The sequence below is a fragment of the Ranitomeya imitator genome, chromosome 6, assembly GCF_032444005.1.
Source record: "Ranitomeya imitator isolate aRanImi1 chromosome 6, aRanImi1.pri, whole genome shotgun sequence".
Lineage (NCBI taxonomy): Eukaryota > Metazoa > Chordata > Amphibia > Anura > Dendrobatidae > Ranitomeya > Ranitomeya imitator.
In genome coordinates this window covers 375,309,052-375,328,779 of record NC_091287.1, presented here as the reverse complement: position 1 = coordinate 375,328,779, position 19,728 = coordinate 375,309,052, and the positions used below count along the sequence as shown (strand labels likewise).

The 19,728-nt window shown below is 43.2% G+C and overlaps 1 protein-coding gene across 2 annotated transcripts in view; it reads right to left on the bottom strand.

The window, feature by feature from the left end:
- The window catches only part of FAM210A (family with sequence similarity 210 member A), a 76,474-nt gene that overhangs the window by 31,775 nt on the left and 24,971 nt on the right, over positions 1-19,728 (bottom strand). For both annotated transcript variants that reach the window (XM_069731002.1, XM_069731003.1), the window contains exons 3-4: positions 11,173-11,607; positions 3,094-3,205 (exon numbers count right to left, since the gene is read on the bottom strand). In XM_069731002.1, the coding sequence (XP_069587103.1) occupies positions 3,094-3,205; positions 11,173-11,594 (534 nt within the window). In that variant the 5' untranslated portion in view covers positions 11,595-11,607. The remainder of the gene's footprint in view (positions 1-3,093; positions 3,206-11,172; positions 11,608-19,728) is intronic.

The following is a 19,728-nucleotide window of genomic DNA, read 5'->3' as shown; positions in this document are numbered from 1 at the left end:
AGCATATAGTGTTAAATTTCATTATTTACCATAATGTAATGATTACAATTAAACTTTCATATATTATAGATTCATTATCCACCAACTGAAATTTGTCAGGTCTTTTATTGTTTTAATACTGATGATTTTGGCATACAACTCCTGATAACCCAAAAAACCTGTCTCAATAAATTAGCATATCAAGAAAAGGTTCTCTAAACGACCTATTACCCTAATCTTCTGAATCAACTAATTAACTCTAAACACATGCAAAAGATACCTGAGGCTTTTATAAACTCCCTGCCCGGTTCATTACTCAAAACCCCCATCATGGGTAAGACTAGCGACCTGACAGATGTCAAGAAGGCCATCATTGACACCCTCAAGCAAGAGGGTAAGACCCAGAAAGAAATTTCTCAACAAATAGGCTGTTCCCAGAGTGCTGTATCAAGGCACCTCAATGGTAAGTCTGTTGGAAGGAAACAATGTGGCAGAAAACGCTGTACAACGAGAAGAGGAGACCGGACCCTGAGGAAGATTGTGGAGAAGGACCGATTCCAGACCTTGGGGAACCTGAGGAAGCAGTGGACTGAGTCTGGTGTGGAAACATCCAGAGCCACCGTGCACAGGCGTGTGCAGGAAATGGGCTACAGGTGCCGCATTCCCCAGGTAAAGCCACTTTTGAACCATAAACAGCGGCAGAGGCGCCTGACCTGGGCTACAGAGAAGCAGCACTGGACTGTTGCTAAGTGGTCCCAAGTACTTTTTTCTGATGAAAGCAAATTTTGCATGTCATTCGGAAATCAAGGTGCCAGAGTCTGGAGGAAGACTGGGGAGAAGGAAATGCCAAAATGCCTGAAGTCCAGTGTCAAGTACCCACAGTCAGTGATGGTGTGGGGTGCCATGTCAGCTGCTGGTGTTGGTCCACTGTGTTTCATCAAGGGCAGGGTCAATGCAGCTAGCTATCAGGAGATTTTGGAGCACTTCATGCTTCCATCGGCTGAAATGCTTTATGGAGATGAAGATTTCATTTTTCAGCATGACCTGGCACCTGCTCACAGTGCCAAAACCACTGGTAAATGGTTTACTGACCATGATATTACTGTGCTCAATTGGCCTGCCAACTCTCCTGACCTGAACCCCATAGAGAATCTGTGGGATATTGTGAAGAGAAAGTTGAGAGACGCAAGACCCAACACTCTGGATGAGCTTAAGGCCGCTATTGAAGCATCCTGGGCCTCCATAACATCTCAGCAGTGTCACAGGCTGATTGCCACCATGCCACGCCGCATTGAAGCAGTCATTTCTGCCAAAGGATTCCCGACCAAGTATTGAGTGCATAACTGAACATTATTATTTGTTGGTTTTTTTGTTTGTTATTAAAAAACACTTTTATTTGATTGGATGGGTGAAATATGCTAATTTATTGAGACAGGTTTTTTGGGTTATCAGGAGTTGTATGCCAAAATCATCAGTATTAAAACAATAAAATACCTGACAAATTTCAGTTGGTGGATAATGAATCTATAATATATGAAAGTTTAATTGTAATCATTACATTATGGTAAATAATGAAATTTAACACTATATGCTAATTTTTTGAGAAGGACCTGTATTGTTACGTCACAATATCCCTGTAGCCATTCTGCGCTGACTTTACTCTCCCCGCCTTTAGATGTACCACATACATTCGGAGGACGTTGGAGCTGCAGTTGTGTGTGATTTGCCCCAAGGCGGGGAGAGTAAAGTCAGCCCAGAATGGCCACAGGGATATTGTGACATAATATTGGATTCCCAGGAGAGACAGTGCTGACACTGCTGGAACAGCGCCGGAGGTGGCTATAAGTGTTATTACTTTATAAGGGGGAAACATAAGGACTGAGAACGGGTATTCAAGTAGTGGACAACCTCTTTAATGTTGGCCATCTTGCTTGGCTCTACAGTAACCAGCTGTAATATGAAAACTCCCACAGCAGGTGGTCAATTCTTCAACGCCACTGAAGGGAAAATGAAGCATTAACAGAAATTCATCAAAAAGGAGTTTTCTAGGAATGATTTTTCTTTAATTCTTAGGCAACCTCCGGTCTTTGGAGACAGGCTGCTGCAGTGATGCCATGACAACAGAGCTGCTGAGCACAGTGATTAGCTGCAGTGCTGTTGTCGTCGTGACATCACTGCTGACGTTTGTCAACAAAGACCGGGATCAGTGGTAAAGAACGAGCAATGAAGCAGGGCAGGGTCAGTATATCTCACTTTATTTCTACACAGTGGGAGCCTATGATGTAAAAACATTGGAAAACTCCTTTACAACAGAATTGCGCAGTGTAAGGTGACGATATTCCGACAGCACACGTGACCGATTGAGCCAATCACAGGCGAGAAGAATGTATTTCAATGTATTCCCTGTCTTGGATAACCCCTTCAAGGATGGGCTATGAATACGTTTCCAAATCAGACATCTTGTAATAATATTCTGTGTGGTGCGGGATGATTTGATACATATAAATGGTAAGAACTCTACATCCATTTCTAGCTGGCGTACAATTTTTAGGTTGGTCCCCACATGCCACAGCGCTTCCCAATGATGCAACCAGAGGGAATTTTCACTAAAAGCATGTGTCAATGTCAAATATTTGTGAGAATTAAAAAAAAAAAAAGAAAAACAATGAAGAAAGACCCCTTACTACACCCCCACCAGCCCGCACTCTCATCACCATGACTCCTCTACCACCGGGCTGTCAAACTTGCCAGTGTTATAATGAGCAGGCAATAATGTGGCTTTGTTATAGAAATATATCCCGACAATAAGGGGATTTAGTATGTACTGGCCACGGCACAGAATGACTGAAGGGCATACTGAGATAATTGATGGCAAGTTAGCATTAATCCGAACTTTGATTGTGGAGGGGAATGAATACGGGTCACAGACAAGCCAGCCAGTGACTGAAGGTGGTCCGTGCGTCCAGTGGTCCCAGGCATTGCTACACATTCCTCCATATGACGGCTTTATTAGTTTGTCATGTCAGGTAATTGGGCAGAGTCTAATGCTGGAAACTGACAACCAGAGCATGCGACAGAACTCGCTGACCACCCCGTATACCCGGAGATCCCTACCTTATACAAGGCGTACGCTGTCAGGACGTTTCCGCTCTCAGAATTCTTAAGAATATTCACTATACTTTCAGGCAATCCAACCCACTCCAGGAAAGGAACCACATTGATTCCCCTATTTAAAATAATAAAAAAAAAGAATAAAGAATATTAAGTCAAATAATAATAGTAAAAAAAAAAAATAAATACAAATAATGAATGACCTGTACAATGTATCACATTACACATCAGAACCTTACTACAGTCAGGCGGCGTGCTGCTGGCGAAGATGACAGTGTAGAAGAGTGTTACTTATGGAGAAAGATCGCCCTCTGCTGGCTCTCAGGAGTCATGGCTGGTCAGTAGCCATTAAACCACAAGGAAATTCCAAGTCTATGACTGTAGATCATCATCCCACAATACAATTACCAGGCACGGCAAAACGCTACATATTGGTTAGTAACAGTCAGTAATGTAAGCCCTATCCTATGTATCCGCAGAATTCGACTAGAATTACACAAAGCTCTGCTACAGACAACCAGATGGGATTTTTCTCCTGTTTTTTTTTTTTTTAAAAAAAGTAACTAAAATTGGCCACAAGTGACATGATTTTATAAAGACCTGATCACATGCTATAAATGTCATTTTAACCCTGTCTAAATGCCGCGGTTTTCTTGAATCTGTAGATGTTTATATTTTGTTCTTGTATGTCTCAATTACCTTATATGCTCCCTCTTCCCTATATCACGTCTAAGTGTGGTCATCAAGAGAACCCCAATAAAGACAAGTTAAAGACTACACCCCCTTGGCTAAGAGTACATTTATGTATAGGGAGGAGGGATCCATATTTCAGCAATGGAGAAGTGCAGGGAGAAAAGCAAAACATGGCCAAATTCAGGAGAATCTGCACAAAAGATGGCATGCTTACAACAAGTGTGGCTACAAGGAAATTAAGAATTAAATGCCCAATTCCAGATTAGGGCCGGGTTCACACGTCAGCTACAGATCACCTATCAGACCTACCACCGACCGCTGTTCACAGTGCTGGATGGAAGCAGTTGTGGAACTGAACAGCACAGTTCATTCAACTCTAGTGCCCACTGCTGGGCCCACTGGGTACCACACATCCAGCACTATGCAGTTTTTTTCTTTTTTTTAAACTGATTTTAACAATAGTTTTTTTTTTTAATTGCAAAAGAGTTTAAAAAGTACTGTAGCTTCTCCTGGCTCTCTGCATCATCAGTGCACATGCCGTTCATAGCGCTGGGTGGATATAAGCATTTGTGAAGCGGAAACGCACAGTTCATTGTGTTCAGCAGCCGATGCCAGGTACTGCAGGCCCGCTCCAATTCAGCTGGATGTAAGTAGTTAACAGCACAGCTCTGTTAACCGCTAAGGCTATGTGCTCACGTTGCAGAATCTAAGCAGAATTTTCCTCATCAAAACCGGACTCCCTTGCCAGGAAATCCACTTGCATTTTTCTAGTGTTTTTGTCGTATTTGTCGCGTTTTTTTTCCATGTGTCCCAATACAATTCTATAGCGGCAAAATCACTGCGATTCCGCAAAATTAATGAACATGAAACACAAAAAGGCACAGTAAAACCAAAAAATACTTTGTTGCAGAAAATATCAGTAAACAGCAAAAGTGCTAGCAAAAAAGATGGAAAAACACAGGGTACTTGTTTAATACGTTTTTCGCAAAAAATGTATATTAAGCCACTCTACCAAACGTCAAGGTATACCCGTATTAGAGCAGTCCTAACTAATGTAATACCTATCTGATGTATTTAAAAACCCGGTCATATGTATAGTACCTGGATGAGCAGAATTCAGAAAGGAAATGTCCAATGTGGACACGTAGCATAGAACGGCTTTTATGTGCACGGCTCACAAGGAGGGGTGGGAACCTCCCTAGTCTTGTAAAAGATAAGGAAACAAATGGTTAAAACAAACACATGAGCCATGCACACAGTGAACAAGCCTGTAGGGACACTGTTCACACCACCAAGAAACTGAAACACAAAAAGGCACAGTAAAACCAAAAAATACTCTGTTGCAGAAAATATCAGTCAACAGCAAGTGCTAGTAAAAAGATGGAAAAATACAGGGTATTTGGTTAATACTTTTTTTTTGCAAAAAATGTATATTAAGCCGCTCTACCAAACGTCAAGGTATACCCATATTAGAGCATGCCGCTTTTTTTTCCGCTATGCGGTTCCGAAAAAAACACAGCATGGGCACAACAATTGCGGAATGCCATTAAAAATAATGGGATGCGTTTTGTAGTGGCCACTAAACTATTGATGGAGCCGTGGTATTCAGTGAACTACCGCCAGCGCTGGGTGCCACCCCATCCCCTAAATCTAGTATTGGTGACTTTCCACAAGGATCGATCACTGGATTGGAACACCGCTTTAACAATACATTTTCCAGCAAATTACTATATCTGTTGACCACATTGCTTGTACAAGACAAGTTCCTTCGGCCTGCTGACGCCATGTGACCAGACACCATGTCACATAGTTGCGGCAGTTTGTGGTGAAACGTGTGCGGTTTTACTAAACGGTAATTGGCAGCAGTGAAAAATAAAATTCGGCAATTCGGGTCATTTTAGACGCCGTTTTTGACACCAATGTCTGGAGTGGATTGTAAATGGTAATGGAAATAGACAAAGATTCTACTTTTTGAAAAAAAATCCAGCAAAAGCAGCAAAAAGTGAAAGCAAAATAAAACTCTCCAAACCCGGTGGGTGGAAACAAAGCGAGATCCACATTGTCAGGACACAACACAATCCGCTGATATTTTAATAGCTGGGACATATAATGCAAAGGAGGACGCTAAGTTTAGACTGACATTTGCGATCAGTAGCAGCTAGAAAGGGCAATAATGCCAGCTGGTTGGGGGGTAACGAAAACAAACACTTGTACTATAATATGCGCTGATGTCAACTGCTCGGCTCTCCAGCTGCAGGCGGGCTATGAGGAGGCAGCGGACGAGGGGCGCACACCAGAAACTGAGCACAAACAGATGTGGGAACAGACACACTCTCTCTCCAAGATGGGAGATGAAGTCATTTTCAGGGCAGAAACATAAGGGAAAGTATGAACAGCCACACATGGGATGAAGCCCAGCACAGTGTTTGGCCCCAGGGTCTCCAGGCCCCGCTACTCCCCTCTCCCCCATGAAACACTCACTCTGCCCACAGCGAGCTGTCGGCACAGGACAGGGGATCTGCATTGTTGATATGCTTAGAAGAGTAGTCTCGTCTAGACTGGTTACATTGCAGCAAATCTTCACCCGTCTGAACTATAAATTACATACAAACTTTCCGCCTCGGGGTGTAAACAAACGGAAGAGAAAAATTGTGAAGAATGAAATGTGTTTATCCCATACGTGAATGCTCATCTGCCAAGGGGAGAGACTGGAACAAGAGGGGAGTGCATTCATTTAAAGGGAATCTGTCACCCCCAAAATCGAGGGTGACAGATGCCCACCGCCATCAAGGGCTTATCTACAGCATTCTGTAATGCTGTGCCTGTCGCTGATTGGTCGCTCCCAATCAGTGATGCGGGATTTCCAAGACAGACACACAAACGGACGGAAGTGAATATTCTAAGGTCCACTTCCGTCTGTTTGTCTGTCCCGGAAATCCGCATCACTGATTAGGAGCGATCAATCAGCGACAGGCACAGTCCGGCCACGAATTGGCCCCTCCATACTCCCCTCCAATCAGCGCCCACATAGCGTTTTAGCAGTCCGTTGAACGGACTGCGTTACACCGCGGTGTAACGCAGTCCGTTAACACTGCTATTATCCTTATAAGTGTGACAAACTTTTTCCTATTGATGCTGCGCATGCAGCATCAATAGTAAAAACATATAATGTTGAATATAATAATAAAAAAATCATTATATTCTCCCCTTCCGACGTCCGCGGCAGCCTTTCCAGCTCATCGCGACGCTCCGATCCCAAGAATTCACTGCGGCAATGACCCCAGATGACATAGGGGTCTCTCGGGACTGCTGCATCATCACGGGTTATTGCCGCAAGGCATAACTGGGAACGGAGCATTGCGAGGAGCATCGCTAAAGGCCTGGGCTGGATCCGGCGGAAGGCGAGTATATAACTATTTTATATTTTAATAGTTTTTTTTTTCTTTTTTTAACAGGGATATGGTGCCCACATTGCTATATACTACGTGGGCTGTGTTATATACTACGTGGGCTGTGTTATATACTACATGGCTGTGCAATATACTACGTATATAGCAACAGACGCAGTCCGGCTGTGAATTGGGGCGCGATTTGAACCACGCTTCACTAATTGGTCGCGCCCGGCCAGCCGAATCCTGTGTATTCATTGCAGTATTCTGAAATCTTCATAAATAAACTACATACATATTCTAGAATACCCGATGCGTCAGAATCGGGCCACCATCTAATATATATATGTATATACATATATGTATGTACATATATGTATATACATATATGTATATACATATATACATACATATACACAGATACATATATAGATATATACATATGTATATGCATAATTGTCTAGGGGTCACTTCCGTCTGTCTGTCCTTCTGTCACGGTTATTCGTTCGCTGATTGGTCTCGGCAGCTGCCGGTCATGGCTGCCGCAACCAATCAGCGACGGCCACAATCCGATTAGTCCCTCCCCTGCTCTCACTGCCCGGCGCCCGCTCCATAATCCCCTCCACTCATAGCTCACACAGGGTTAATGGCAGCAGTAACGGCCTGCGGTGTAACGCACTCCGTTACCGCTGCTATTAACCCTGTGTGTCCCCAACTATTTACTATTGATGCTGCCTATGCAGCATCAATAGTAAAAATATGTCATGTTAAAAATAATAATTAAAAAAAAAAAAACTGCTATACTCACCCTCCGCCGCATTTCTCGCTCCTCTCCACGCTCCCGGGACCGCTCCATTGCAAGCGCCAGCTTCCGGTGAGGTCCCGTCCCAGAGCTGGTGTGCGACAAGGACCTGTCGTGACGTCACGGTCATGTGACCGCGACGTCATCATAGGTCCTGCTCACACCAGCCCTGGGACGGGACGCAAGCTGCCGTTTGCAATGGAGCGGTCCCGGGAGCTTGGAGAGGAGCGAGAAAGGCGGCGGAGGGTGAGTATAGCAGGACTTCAACGGGCTATAGGTGAGTATATATATATATTTTTTTTAAGTCTCTATACTACGTGGCTCTGTGCTGGGCAATATACTGTACTACGTGGGCTGTGCTCTATAGTATGTGGCTGGGTAATACGTGACTGGGCAATATACTACGTGACTGGGCAATATACTACGTGGCTGGACAATATACTACGTGGACATGCATATTCTAGAATACCCAATGCGTTAGAATCGGGACACCATCTAGTGTGTGTGTGTGTGTGTGTATGCGCGTGTGTGTGTGTGTATGCGCGTGTGTATGTGTGTATAATGTATATATATATATATATATATATATATATATATATATATATATATATATATATATATATATATATATATATATATATATATATATATATATATATATATATATAGTATATACTCGAGTATAAGCCGAGATTTTTGGGCTGAAAGTGCCCCTCTCGGCTTATACTCGAGTCAAGGTGGGTGGCAGGGTCGGCGGGTGAGGGGGTGAGGGCGCTGAGGCATACTTACCTAGTCCTGGCGATCCTGACGCTCCCCCTGCCGTCCCACGGTCTTCTGTGCTGCAGCGTCTTCCCCTCTTCAGCGGTCACGTGGGACCGCTCATTAAAAAAATGAATAGGCGGCTCCACCTCCCATAGGGGTGGAGCCGCGTATTCATTTCTCTAATCAGCGGTGCCGGTGACCGCTGATAGAGAAAGAGGCTGCGGCACCGAAGACCAGGCAGAGGGAGCGTCAGGATCGCTGGGACTAGGTAAGTATTTTATATTCACCTGTCCGCGTTCCAGCCGCCGGGCGCCGCTCCATCTTCCCGGCGCCTCCATCTTCCCAGCGTCTGCGCTCTGACTGTGCAGGTCAGAGGGCGCGATGACGCATATAGTGTGCGCGGCGCCCTCTGCCTGATCAGTCAGAGCAGAGACGCCGGGAAGATGGAGACGCCGGGACCGGACGCTGGGAGCTGCAAGCAAGAGAGGTGAGCATGTGTTTTTTTTTTTTTTTATTGCAGCAGCAGCAGCGACAATGGCAGAGCATCTATGCGGAAATATGAACGGTGCAGAGCACTGTATATGGGGCACAGCTATGGGGCACAATGAACGGTGCAGAGAACTGTATATGGGGCACAGCTATGGGGCACAATGAACGGTGCAGAGAACTGTATATGGGGCACAGCTATAGGGCACAATGAACGGTGCAGAGCACTGTATATGGGGCACAGCTATGGGGCACAATGAACGGTGCAGAGCACTGTATATGGGGCACAGCTATGGGGCACAATGAACGGTGCAGAGAACTGTATATGGGGCACAGCTATGGGGCACAATGAACGGTGCAGAGCACTATATGGGGCACAGCTATGGGGCACAATGAATGGTGCAGAGCACTATATGGGGCACAGCTATGGGGCACAATGAATGGTGCAGAGCACTGTATATGGGGCACAGCTATGGGGCACAATGAACGGTGCAGAGCACTGTATATGGGGCACAGCTATGGGGCACAATGAACGGTGCAGAGCACTGTATATGGGGCACAGCTATGGGGCACAATGAACGGTGCAGAGCACTGTATATGGGGCACAGCTATGGGGCACAATGAACGGTGCAGAGCACTATATGGGGCACAGCTATGGGGCACAATGAACGGTGCAGAGCACTGTATATGGGGCACAGCTATGGGGCACAATGAACGGTGCAGAGCACTGTATATGGGGCACAGCTATGGGGCACAATGAACGGTGCAGAGCACTGTATATGGGGCACAGCTATGGGGCACAATGAACGGTGCAGAGCACTGTATATGGGGCACAGCTATGGGGCAATAACGAACGGTGCAGAGCACTGTATATGGGGCACAGCTATGGGGCACAATGAACGGTGCAGAGCACTGTATATGGGGCAGAGCTATGGGGCACAGTGAACGGTGCCGAGCACTGTATATGGGGCACAGCTATGGGGCACAATGAACGGTGCAGAGCACTGTATATGGGGCACAGCTATGGGGCACAATGAACGGTGCAGAGCACTGTATATGGGGCACAGCTATGGGACAATAATGAACGGTGCAGAGCAGTATACGGGGCACAGATATGGGACAATAATGAACGGTGCAGAGCATTGTATATGGGGCACAGATATGGGGCAATAATGAACGGTGCCGAGCACAGTATGGGGCACAGATATGGGACAAAATGAACGGTGCAGAGCACTATACGGGGCACAGCTATGGGACAATAATGAACGGTGCAGAGCATTGTATATGGGGCACAGATATGGGGCAATAATGAACGGTGCCGAGCACAGTATGGGGCACAGCTATGGGACAATAATGAACGGTGCAGAGCATTGTATATGGGGCACAGATATGGGGCAATAATGAACGGTGCCGAGCACAGTATGGGGCACAGCTATGGGACAAAATGAACGGTGCAGAGCACTATACGGGGCACAGCTATGGGACAAAATGAACGGTGCAGAGCACTATATGGGGCACAGCTATGGGGAAATATGAACGGTGCAGAGCACTATATGGCACAGCTATGGGGAAATAATGATCTATTTTTATTTTTGAAATTCACCGGTAAATGCTGCATTTCCACCCTAGGCTTATACTCGAGTCAATAAGTTTTCCCAGTTTTTTGTGGCAAAATTAGGGGGGTCGGCTTATACTCGGGTCAGCTTATACTCGAGTATATACGGTATATACACACGCACACACATATACATACATATATATATATATACACACACATATATATATATATATATATATATATATATATACATACATACATATATATATACATACACACACACACTGAATGCAAATGGAAAAATGATATATTTCTTTAGGCATGCCTACAAGAATCGGCTGAAACAAAAGACTGTGGTTTTCAATTGATACCCTTTCTCTGTGGATACTTACTTCACAGCAGCATAGTAAAAGGTGCCCAGCCACACACTGGACGTCAGCACATGGACTGTCACCATCACTTTCCCATACTGCCTGAAAGTCTTTTTAAACCTCTGTACTAGGCCAATGGACTTGTCTTGTAAAGGATCGGTGTCATCTATAGGGACCGGAGCATCGGTAACAGAGCTTGTGTCTTTACTCTTCTCAGAATTACCGGTATGAAGAGAAGGGATCTGGTGGTCTCCTTTGTCTTGAGATGAATCAAGTCTAGGGGCTGAATGAAACCATTGGTTTTGTCCATGAAATATTAAAACCTGGCCTCCAATTCTTGGTGAGATGAGGCATGTTTGTGGTCTATGTGCTCTTAATGTTAAAGTGGAAACGGAAATTATCCTGGAATTGCATCTCAAAAACAAAGTCCTCAGTAGATGCATGCTGACATCAAGCCTATGAGCAAGAGAGAAAGAAAAGTCACCATAATGTTCAAATATTAGCAGGCATGCACAGCTTCCATAGAAAAGAGGGGTGTAGAAAGTATTATTTACCCCCCATTACTAAACACTGGGAATAATGTATCCCACCTAAAAACTCCTGTGCACAGGGGTTATAACAAGCAGGTCATGTGTCAGCTAAGTAACGTTCATATAACAGTCAGCAAATGTTAAATCTACCCTCTTTGTATAAAGCAGATTAGGGTTTCACTGCCTTTGATCCATTTACTTTCTGTAGAGTACAAAAAAAAACAACTTTCTTAGAAACTGTCAACAAGCAGGTCAGCCTGCCATATAGGTCAGTTCTGCCTCTTTGTAAAGACAACACGTCACGTCCAGAAATACACTCTCTGCAGATATAGGGTTAAAATGCTACCTGGCTGCCTTATGGAGCAGCAGCTACAGAGAGAAAATTAACTTATATCCTCCCTGTAGCTGTTCACTTCAAATCATTGGGGCAGTGCATGGAGCAGTTACAGTCACTGCTCACTACAGTGTGAGTGCGACTCGGTTCTCTGCACACACACACACACTCGGCAGAGCAGGCTGTCAAAGTGGGGGAGGATTACAAAGGGTTCACTGTGTAATGAAGGGTAACTGTACACACTGCCTGCACTGCCCCGATGACAGGAAGTGAGTGGCTACAGCCAGGATATATGGTCCCTCTAGCTGCAGAGACGTAGCATTTCTGCACATGACAGGTTCCCTTTAAATACAACAGTCTAAAAGCTCTTAGATAGCTTTTCCAGTTTTAAAAAGGGCAATTACTTTATGGAGAATGCACACACTATAATCTAATCAGTATTTTTATTCATGTTTTTCTTTTTATATATATTTTAACCCCTTTACCCCCAAGGGTGGTTTGCACGTTAATGACCGGGCCAATTTTTACAATTCTGACCACTGTCCCTTTATGAGGTTATAACTCTGGAACGCTTCAACGGATCCCAGTGAATCTGACATTGTTTTCTCGTGACATATTGTACTTCATGACAATGGTAAAAATTCTTTGATAGTACCTGCGTTTATTTGTGAAAAAAAACGGAAATTTGGCGAAAATTATGAAAATTTTGCAATTTTCCAACTTTGAATTTTTATGCAATTAAATCAGAGATATGTCACACAAAATACTTAATAAGTAACATTTCCCACATGTCTACTTTACATCAGCACAATTTTGGAACCAAAATTTTTTTTTGTTAGGGAGTTATAAGGGTTAAAAGTTGACCAGCAATTTCTCATTTCTACAACACCATTTTTTTTTTAGGGACCACATCTCATTTGAAGTCATTTTGAGGGGTCTATATGATAGAAAATACCCAAGTGTGACACCATTCTAAAAACTACACCCCTCAAGGTGCTCAAAACCACATTCAAGAAGTTTATTAACCCTTCTGGTGCTTCACAGGAATTTTTTGAATGCTTAAATAAAAATGAACATTTAACTTTTTTTCACAAAAAATGTAATTCAGCTCCAATTTGTTTTATTTTACCAAGGGTAACAGGAGAAAATGGACCACAAACATTGTTGTACAATTTGTCCTGACTACGCCAATACCCCACATGTGGGGGTAAACCACTGTTTGGGCGCATGGCACAGCTCGGAAGCGAAGGAGCGCCATTTGACTTTTCAATGCAAAATTGACTGGAATTGAGATGGGACACCGTGTTTCGTTTGGAGAGCCCCTGATGTGCCTAAACATTGAAACCCCCCACAAGTGACACCATTTTGGAAAGTAGACCCCCTAAGGAACTTATCTAGGAGGTGTGGTGAGCACTTTGACCCACCAAGTGCTTCACAGAAGTTTATAATGTAGAACCGTAAAAATAAAAAAATCATATTTTTTCACAAAAATTATCTTTTCACCCCCAATTTTTTATTTTTCCAAGGGTAAGAGAAGAAATTGGACCCCAAAAGTTGTTGTGCAATTTGTCCTGAGTACGCTGATACCCCATATGTGGGGGTAAACCACTGTTTGGGCGGATGGGAGAGCTCGGAAGGGAAGGAGCGCCGTTTGACTTTTCAATGCAAAATTGACAGGAATTGAGATGGGACGCCATGTTGCGTTTGCAGAGCCCCTAATGTACCTAAATAGTAGAAACCTCTCACAAGTGACACCATTTTGGAAAGTAGACCCCCTAAGGAACTTATCTAGATGTGTGGTGAGCGCTTTGACCCACCAAGGGCTTCACAGAAGTTTATAATGGAGAGCCGTAAAAATAAAACAAAAATTTTTTCCCACAAAAATTATTTTTTAGCCCCCAGTTTTGTATTTTCCCGAGGGTAACAGGAGAAATTGGACCAAAATTTGTTGTCCAATTTGTCCTGAGTGCGCTGATACCCCATATGTGGGGGGAAACCACTGTTTGGGCGCATGGGAGGGCTCGGAAGGGAAGGAGTGCCATTTGAATGCAGACTTAGATGGAATGGTCTGCAGGCGTCACATTGCATTTGCAGAGCCCCTAATGTACCTAAACAGTAGAAACCCCCCACAAGTGACACCATTTTGGAAACTAGACCCCCTAAGGAACTCATCTAGATGTATTGTGAGAGCTTTGAACCCCCAAGTGTTTCACTACAGTTTGTAACGCAGAGCCGTGAAAATTAAAAAAAAAATCTTTCCCCCAAAAATTATTTTTTAGCCCCCAGTTTTGTATTTTCCCGAGGGTAAGAGGAGAAATTCGACCCCAAAAGTTGTTGTCCAATTTGTCCTGAGTACGCTGATATCCCATATGTTGGGGGGAACCACCGTTTGGGCGCATGGGAGGGCTCGGAAGGGAAGGAGTGCCATTTGGAATGCAGACTTAGATGGAATGGTCTGCAGGCGTCACATTGCGTTTGCAGAACCCCTAATGTACCTAAACAGTAGAAACCCCCCACAAGTGACACCATTTTGGAAACTAGACCCCCTAAGGAACTCATCTAGATGTGGTGTGAGAACTTTGAACCCCCAAGTGTTTCACTACAGTTTATAACGCAGAGCCGTAAAAATAAAAAATCTTTTTCAACAAAAATTATTTTTTAGCCCCCAGTTTTGTATTTTCCCAAAGGTAACAGGAGAAATTGGACCCCAACAGTTGTTGTCCTATTTGTCCTGAGTACGCTGATACCCCATATGTTGGGGTAAACCCCTGTTTGGGCACACGGGAGAGCTCGGAAGGGAAGAAGCACTGTTTTACTTTTTCAACGCAGAATTGGCTGGAATTGAGATCGGACGCCATGTCGCGTTTGGAGAGCCCCTGATGTGCCTAAACAGTGGAAACCCCCCAATTACAACTGAAATCCAAACACTCCCCTAACCCTAATTCCAACGGTAACCCTAACCACACCTCTAACCCTGACACACCCCTAACTCTAATCCAAACCCTAATCCCAACTGTAAATGTAATCCAAACCCTAACCCTAACTTTAGCCCCAACCCAAACTGTAGCCTTAACCCTAACCCCAACCCTATTCCCAACTGTAAATGTAATGTAAACCCTAACTGTAACTTTAGCCCCAACCCAAACTGTAGCCCTAGCCCTAACCCTAATGGGAAAATGGAAATAAATAGATTTTTTTAATTTTTCCCTAACTAAGAGGGTGATGAAGGGGGGTTTGATTTACTTTTATAGTGGGTTTTTTTTAGCGGATTTTTATGATTGGCAGCCGTCACACACTGAAAGACGCTTTTATTGCAAAAAATATTTTTTGCGTTACCACATTTTGAGAGCTATAATTTTTCCATATTTTGGTCCACAGAGTCATGTGAGGTCTTGTTTTTTGCGGGACGAGTTGACGTTTTTATTGGTAACATTTTTGGGCACGTGACATTTTTTGATCGCTTTTTATTCCGATTTTTGTGAGGCAGAATGACCAAAAACCAGCTATTCATGAATTTCTTTTGGGGGAGGCGTCTATACCGTTCCGCGTTTGGTAAAATTGATAAAGCAGTTTTATTCTTCGGGTCAGTACGATTACAGCGACACCTCATTTATATCATTTTTTTATGTTTTGGCGCTTTCATACGATAAAAACTATTTTATAGAAAAAATAATTATTTTTGCATCGCTTTATTCTCAGGAATATAACTTTTTTATTTTTTTGCTGATGATGCTGTATGGTGGCTCGTTTTTTGCGGGACAAGATGACGCTTTCAGCGGTACCATGGTTATTTATATCTGTCCTTTTGATCGCGTGTTATTCCACTTTTTGTTCGGCGGTATGATAATAAAGCGTTGTTTTTTTGCCTCTTTTTTTTTCTTACGGTGTTTACTGAAGGGGTTAACTAGTGGGCCAGTTTTATAGGTCGGGCCGTTACGGACGCGGCGATACTAAATATATGTACTTTTGTTTTTTTTAAATTTATTTAGAAATGTATTTATGGGAATAATTATATATATATATATATATATATATATATATATATATATATATATATATATATATATATATTTTTTTTTTTTTTTCATTATTTAGGAATATATATATATATATATATATATATATATATATATATATATATATATATATATATATATATATTTTTACACATTTGGAATTTTTTTTTTTTTTACTTTTTTACTTTGTCCCAGGGGGGGACATCACAGATCGATGATCTGACAGTTTGCACAGAACTCTGTCAGATCACCGATCTGATAGCAGTGCAGGCTGCTTCACAGTGCCTGCTCTGAGCAGGCTCTGTGAAGCCACCTCCCTCCCTGCAGGACCCGGATCCGCGGCCATCTTGGATCCGGGTCTGGAGCAGGCAGGGAGGGAGGTAAGACCCTCGCAGCAACGCGATCACATCGCGTTGCTGCGGGGGGCTCAGGGAAGCCCGCAGGGAGCCCCCCTCCCTGCGCGATGCTTCCCTGCACCGCCGGCACATCGCGATCATCTTTGATCGCGGTGTGCCAGGGGTTAATGTGCCGGGGGCGGTCCGTGACCGCTCCTGGCACATCGTGCCGGATGTCAGCTGCGATAGGCAGCTGACACCCGACCGCGATCGGCCGCGCTCCCCCCGTGAGCGCCGCCGATCGCGCTGGACGTACTATCCCGTCCGTGGTCATAGGGGCCCACCCCACCTCGACGGGATAGTACGTCCGATGTCAGAAAGGGGTTAAAACAAATACCATGAAACCATTTCGTGTTCTTCTCTTTCTTGCACTCGTCTTTGATCTTCAAAAGTCCAGATCACAAGGCTCTTCCACTGCTGATGAGGGATTGCCCATCCTGCATTTATCTACAACCCCTGGCAAAAATGATAGAATCACCGGCCTTGGAGGATGTTCATTCTGTTTCATTTTGTAGAAAAAAAAGCAGATCACAGACATGGCACAAAACTAAAGTCATTTCAAATGGCAACTTTCTGGCTTTAAGAAACACTAAAAGAAATCAAGAACTAAAAATGTGGTAGTCAGTAATGGTTACTTTTTTAACCAAGCATAGGAGAAAAATGATGGAATCATTCAATTCTGAGGAAAAAATTATGGAATCTTGATAAAACAAACAAACAAAAAACACTCCAACACATCACTAGTATTTTGTTGCACCACCTCTGGCTTTTATAACAGCTTGCAGTCTCTGAGGCATGGACTTAATGAGTGTCAAACAGTACTCTTCAATCTGGCTCCAACTTTCTCTGTTGTTGCCAGATCAGCTTTGCAGGTTGGAGCCTTGTCATGGACCATTTTCTTCAACTTCCACCAAAGATTTTAAATTGGATTGAGATCCGGACTATTTGCAGGCCATGACATTGACCTTATGTGTCTTTTTTCAAGGAATGTTTTCGCAGTTTTTGCTCTATCGCAGGATGCATTATCATCTTGAAAAATGATTTCATCATCCCCCAAACATCTTTTCAATTGATGGGATAAGAAAAGTGTCCAAAATATCAACATAAACTTGTGCATTTATTGAAGATGTAATGACAGCCATCTCCTCAGTGCCTTTACCTGACATACAGCCCCATATCATCAATGACTGGAAATTTGCATGTTCTCTTCAGGCAGTCAACTTTATAAATCTCACTGGAACGGCAGCAAACAAAAGTTCCAGCATCATCACCTTACCCAATGCAGATTCGGGATTCATCACTGAATGTAAAAATATATATCGTGGCACAGCTGTAGTGGTGCTCAAAAGAAGGTTCCTACACCAGAATAACGATATAATAAATTTTGGCACTCAACTTGTAGAATGAATGAGTTTTATTGGCAGTCACTGGTGGCAGTGACTGCCAATAAAACTAATTCATTCTACAAGTTGAGTGCCAAAATGTATTATATCATCACTGAATATGACTTTCATCCAGTAATCCACAGTCCACCATTGCTTTTCCTTAGCCCATTGTAACCTTGTTTTTTTTTCTGTTTAGGTGTTACTGATGGCTTTCGTTTAGATTTTCTGTATGTAAATCCCATTTCCTTTAGGCGGTTTCTTACAGCTCGGTCACAGACGTTGACTCCAGTTTCCACCCATTCGTTTCTCATTTGTTTTGTTGTGCATTTCCTGTTTTGGAGACATTGCTTGAAGTTTCCGGTCTTGACGCTTTGATGTCTTCCTTGGTCTACCAGTATGTTTGCCTTTAACAACCTTCCCATGTTGTTTGTATTTGGTCCCGATTTTAGACACAGCTGACTGAACAACCAACATCTTTTGCAACATTGCGTGATGATTTAGGCTATGTGCACACGTTCAGGATTTCTCGCAGAAAATTCCTGAGAAAAAACGGACATTTTCTGCAAGAAATCCGCATGCGTTTTTGCCACGATTTTGACACGTTTTTGCCGCGTTTTTTTCCGGACACTTCCCAATGCATTTTGCAGTGGGAAATCCTCAAAAAAAACTGCAAAATTAATGAACATGCTGCGGTTTTTACCGCGATGCGTTTTTTTCATGGAAAAAACGCATCATGTGCACAACACATGCGAAATTCATTCTAAATGATGGGATGCTTATTGTATGCGTTTTTTTTTGCAGTTTTATAGCGTTTTTATCGGGAAAAAACAAAAAAAACACAACGTGTGCACACAGCCTTACCCTCATAAGAGTTTGATAATCCTCTCCTTTGTTTCAATTGACATCTCTCGTGTCGGAGCCATGATTCATGTCAGTCCACTTGATGCAACAGCTCTCCAAGGTGTGATCCCTCCTTTTTAGATGCAGACTAACGAGCAGATCTAATTTGATGCAGGTGTTATTTTTGGGTATGAAAACTTACAGAGTGATTCCATAATTTTTCCCCTATGCTTGGTTAAAAAAAAAGGTAACCATTACTGACTACCACATTTTTTGTTCTTGATTTCTATTAGTGTTTCTTAAAGCCAGAAAGTTGCCATTTGAAATGACTTTAGTTTTGTGCCATGTCTGGGATCTGCTTTTTTTCTACAAAATTAAACAACTGAATGAACATCCTCCAAGGCCGGTGATTCCATAATTTTGCCAGGGGTTGTATTGCTCCGCATGATTGTGCTGGTTGAGGCTATACAATGGAAAGTCTCTTCCAGTAAAAGCACAATTGTGGTCTAATGTCAGAGTGAAATAAGTACAAGTCTGCGCTGCTAAAAAATCCTTCAGCCCATGAATGGTGACACAAATCACAGTAAGGGCTAAAGCACACCTATTAGACAGCACTTACAGATATGGACCCATGCTGTACCTCTACGCATCCAATATCATACAGTAGAAACAGACACTTTCTCACCAATTATAGACACCATGGATATGCCTATGCTGCAGTACAGGCTCTGTAGATATAGCTCTAATGTTGTATACAGCGGGTCCTAAATATTACATTCTACCCAGATCTTCACAGTGGGGCCAACCATTTATACACCTTCCCACCTGCTTGGTTTCCACCGAGTGGCGGCACTTCGTGTGAACAGTCATTCTGCTCTGACAGAGTCCATTTACACCATGTTCCAAATTATTATGCAGATGATATTTTTCTCGGATTTTCCTAAATGTTCGGTGCAAATGAGTCAGTCTAATAAAAGTCATCACACGTTAAAGTATACATTGAATTTTATTGAAGAAACCTCCCAATGATAACAGTATAATCTCCAAAATGAATAAAAACTCAAAATGCGCAGGGCC